Source organism: Rhagoletis pomonella, unplaced genomic scaffold (assembly GCF_013731165.1).
Source record: "Rhagoletis pomonella isolate Grant_MI unplaced genomic scaffold, Rhpom_1.0 Rhpom_scaffold_10112, whole genome shotgun sequence".
Classification (NCBI taxonomy): domain Eukaryota; kingdom Metazoa; phylum Arthropoda; class Insecta; order Diptera; family Tephritidae; genus Rhagoletis; species Rhagoletis pomonella.
This window is the reverse complement of record NW_023468642.1, coordinates 1-3,514: the sequence shown is the minus strand read 5'-3', so window position 1 is coordinate 3,514 and position 3,514 is coordinate 1. Positions and strand designations below refer to the sequence as shown.

The following is a 3,514-nucleotide window of genomic DNA, read 5'->3' as shown; positions in this document are numbered from 1 at the left end:
CTTACAAATCATATACAAAATTAAAGGTTTTTTTGTGGTCTTTCTGATATATAAATATGAAATATATCTCGTAATTACGTAATTTTTTACCAAAAACATAAATTTTTATAAATCTGTTCAATAGTTTTTGAGATATAAATTTACCTAAAAAAAATTGGGATTTTCTGTAATGTATAAATATTTAAAATTTTACTTTTACTTACAAATCCGTTTAGCCTCGAGCCATGAAGGTTTGTAATAAGAGATATGTATTGGGTTTCGGTAAAAACTGACATTGACAGTTTTCAACTATCGATAGTATTCCAGCTCTAGTTTTTTTCTCATTTGACGTTTGACTTGATTGGTGATATGGAGGCAAGTATAAATGTTAAGTAAATTTCTTTACATTTTATGGAAATAAAACCTTCATTTCTTTTCTTTTTACAGATTTGCAACGAGAAATTAATTGAAGCTGTGCGTGAGCATGAGTGCCTTTATTTAAAGAAGCACAAAGCATACAAAAATAAGGTGCTTAAGGAAGCCGCTTGGGTCGAAATAGCCGTACTATTGGAAAATACTCGTAAGTTATTTTATCGTTGACTTATATATATATATATATATATATATATGTGTATGTACAAGGAAATGTGTTAATAAGCACTTTATTTTTGCAGCCTACAATTGTAAGACGAGGTGGCGTTCCTTATGCGACCGCAACAGAAGGGAAATTGTGGAAGGCGCTAATCCCTCTGGCAGTGGCAGCAGCTTTCGTAAGCCATGGAAGCTGAAGGACGCTATGTCGTTCTTAAACGACTCGGTGGAAGCGGAATGGTAAGCCCAGTGCGAATTAATGTCGCATAAACAATTAGCATGTATTTATATTGCTTTTTATTGTCCATTTTCAGTACAACATCCAACGTTGACTATTCAGAAGAAACAGAAGAGACCGAAGAGGCCCAAACACCGCAGCGAGATGCGGCCAAGAAGCGTAAGATGGACGACTTGTTTGAGGACGTATTGGTACGCATGAAAAGCAAGTATGATGGCGAATCAGCAAATATCTCAGGCGAGGACAGTTTTTTTACTTTGCTGCGAGCAAAGTTTAGCCGTCTGTCTGCAGAAGAGGTAGACGAACTGCAGGCAGAAATTTTGGTACTAGTGTCACAAAAAATAAAAAATAAATAAAAAAGTGAGCTAAAATAATTGTTCATTTATTTGTGCGTTTGTGCTAGAAGGTGTCAGTGAAGTCATGTTAAGGAATTCGCATAGTAGTGTTCTGTTTTGCAATGCTTGTTGAGTTGCGGCGTTTGCAGTTTGCAAATTATTGCGATCAACGCTTCTCAAATTTGCAAACGATTCGTTTTCACATTCCTCGTTAGAAGTTTGTAGGCGTAAAAAATTATGTAGAACAATTGCAGCTAGTATAACCTAGGGAAGAAAATGTTAAAAAAGTGATGGCTTCCAATATATGTTTTCTACCTTCTTAGCATTGTGTGGCATGAAGTGTATGGGATTATGAAAAATTCTACACTTTGTTGTTAGAATACCTAGAAAATTTGGAAGTCTGTTATACATGCGCACATATATCAAGTAAATTATATTTGGGGTGCTGTTTAGTTAGTTGTGCAACGAATTTGGGTTTCTGGGCCCAAACGCGTGATCCGAATCAAAAAAACTTTTACACGAACTTGTTTATTTAAAAAATAATAATTTACTATATCTGTGCACTAATTTATTAATAATTTCGGTTATAATCGGTTAAAATCCAAATTTCTCCTATTTTCAAACAGCTGTCAAGAGACCCCTTGATCCCCTTGGGGGATGAGGAGGAAAGGTGTATTTTAAAGATAAAATTAATAATTTACAACCGACTTATTTACTTTTCCATAATCGCGAAGTAGTTGTGGAGCATTCTTTGCATCTATCTATGGTTGACGGAAAAATCTGTTCTGCTCTTAGCGACTTATCTACCATAGATGTTACATTTGTGGAGCAACACCAAATGAGATGAACGACATTGAACGATCTATAAGCAAACCAGCAGATATCTCCAAATATGAGTTTGGCTTGTCGCCACCTTATTCGTGGATTCGGTTTTAATTGAATATTTTATCCACGTTTCTTACAAAATTAATTTTAAACAAGTAAGAGCAGCGCTGTCTTCGGTAACACCTCGGTAACACAATTTAATGGGTTTAGCTTCCAACATAAAGGAGATATATCGAAAAACTGATATCTGAACAATCCGTGGTATGGAGGCAATAAATAGGTTATAGCGACCGGATCTTTGTTCATTTTACTATAAACTTTCTATTGATAATGAGTGAAAATAGGGCGAAATTAATGTTTCTAGCTGCATAAATGGATAATTTATAACAAAAAAATCTCATATCTGAACAATCAGTTGTATGGAGGCTATAGGTTATAGCGACCAAATCTTCACCATTTTCACTGCATTCTTTTGATAATGGGTAGAAATAGTGCGAAATTTCATATTTCCAGCTGCATAAATGGAGGAGTTATAACGAAAATTCTCATATCTGAGCAATCAGTTGTATGGGAGATATATGTTATAGTCACCCGATCTTTGTAATTTTCACTGCAAGTATTCTGTTAGCAATGAGTGAGAACGGTGCGAAATTTCATGTTCGTAGCTGCATAAATAGAGGAGCTATGATGAAAGGCCTCATATCTGAACAATCAGTTGTATGGGGGCTACAGGTTATAGAGATCCGATCTTTGTTATTTTCACTGGAGTATTCTGTTGATAATTAGTGAAAACCGTGCTAAATTTCATTTTCCTAGCTACATAAATGGGGGAGTTATAACGAAAAATCGTATATCTGAACAATTGTAATTTTCACTGTAAGTATTCTGTTGATAATGGGTGCAAGTACTACAATATTTCATGTTCCTAGCTGCATAAATGGAGGAGTTATAACGAAAAGTCTCATATCTGAACAATCAGTTGTATGGGAGCTATATGTTATAGTGGTTCCAACAAATGATTAATACAATATAAAAATACACCCACTTACCAAATTTCATCAGGATATCTCGAAAACTGAGAGACTAGATTGCATACAAACAGACGGACAGACAGACGGACAGACGGACATGGCTAAATCGACTCAGCTCGACATTCTGATCATATAAATATACATTTTAATGGGTCTATCTCTTTTTATTCTGGTACTTACAAACATCGGACCAAAGTTATAATACCATTTCATGCTCATGAAAGGTATAAAAATGGCAATGTCGCTCAGACGAAGATAAGGCTCTTGTACCCTGCAAAAATCGCGACTACTCCATGCATGCGTGTAAAGAGTACTCCCTAAGGACCAAGGAGTACTCCAAAATTAACCACAATTCATATAAAAAATATGGTCCAATTAACATTGCGATGTCCTAGGGCAGGACCATATACTCCATCCCCGCATTACATCAGAGTAGCACAAAACTACTCCAACATAATAACAATGGCATTGGTGCTATATTTTTTCGTTTGTACACGTTTGTGTTCTTCACTTCT

General features: G+C 35.4%; 1 protein-coding gene across 1 annotated transcript; it reads left to right on the top strand.

Moving 5' to 3' along the window:
- Positions 1-341: 341 nt before the first annotated feature.
- On the top strand, positions 342-1,164 carry LOC118756384 (transcription factor Adf-1-like). Its single transcript, XM_036491148.1, has 4 exons — positions 342-366; positions 427-559; positions 654-810; positions 885-1,164. Exons 1-4 carry the CDS (start codon positions 349-351, stop codon positions 1,162-1,164), a joined length of 588 nt encoding a protein of 195 aa, XP_036347041.1. The 5' UTR covers positions 342-348.
- The last annotated feature ends 2,350 nt before the right edge of the window (positions 1,165-3,514 follow it).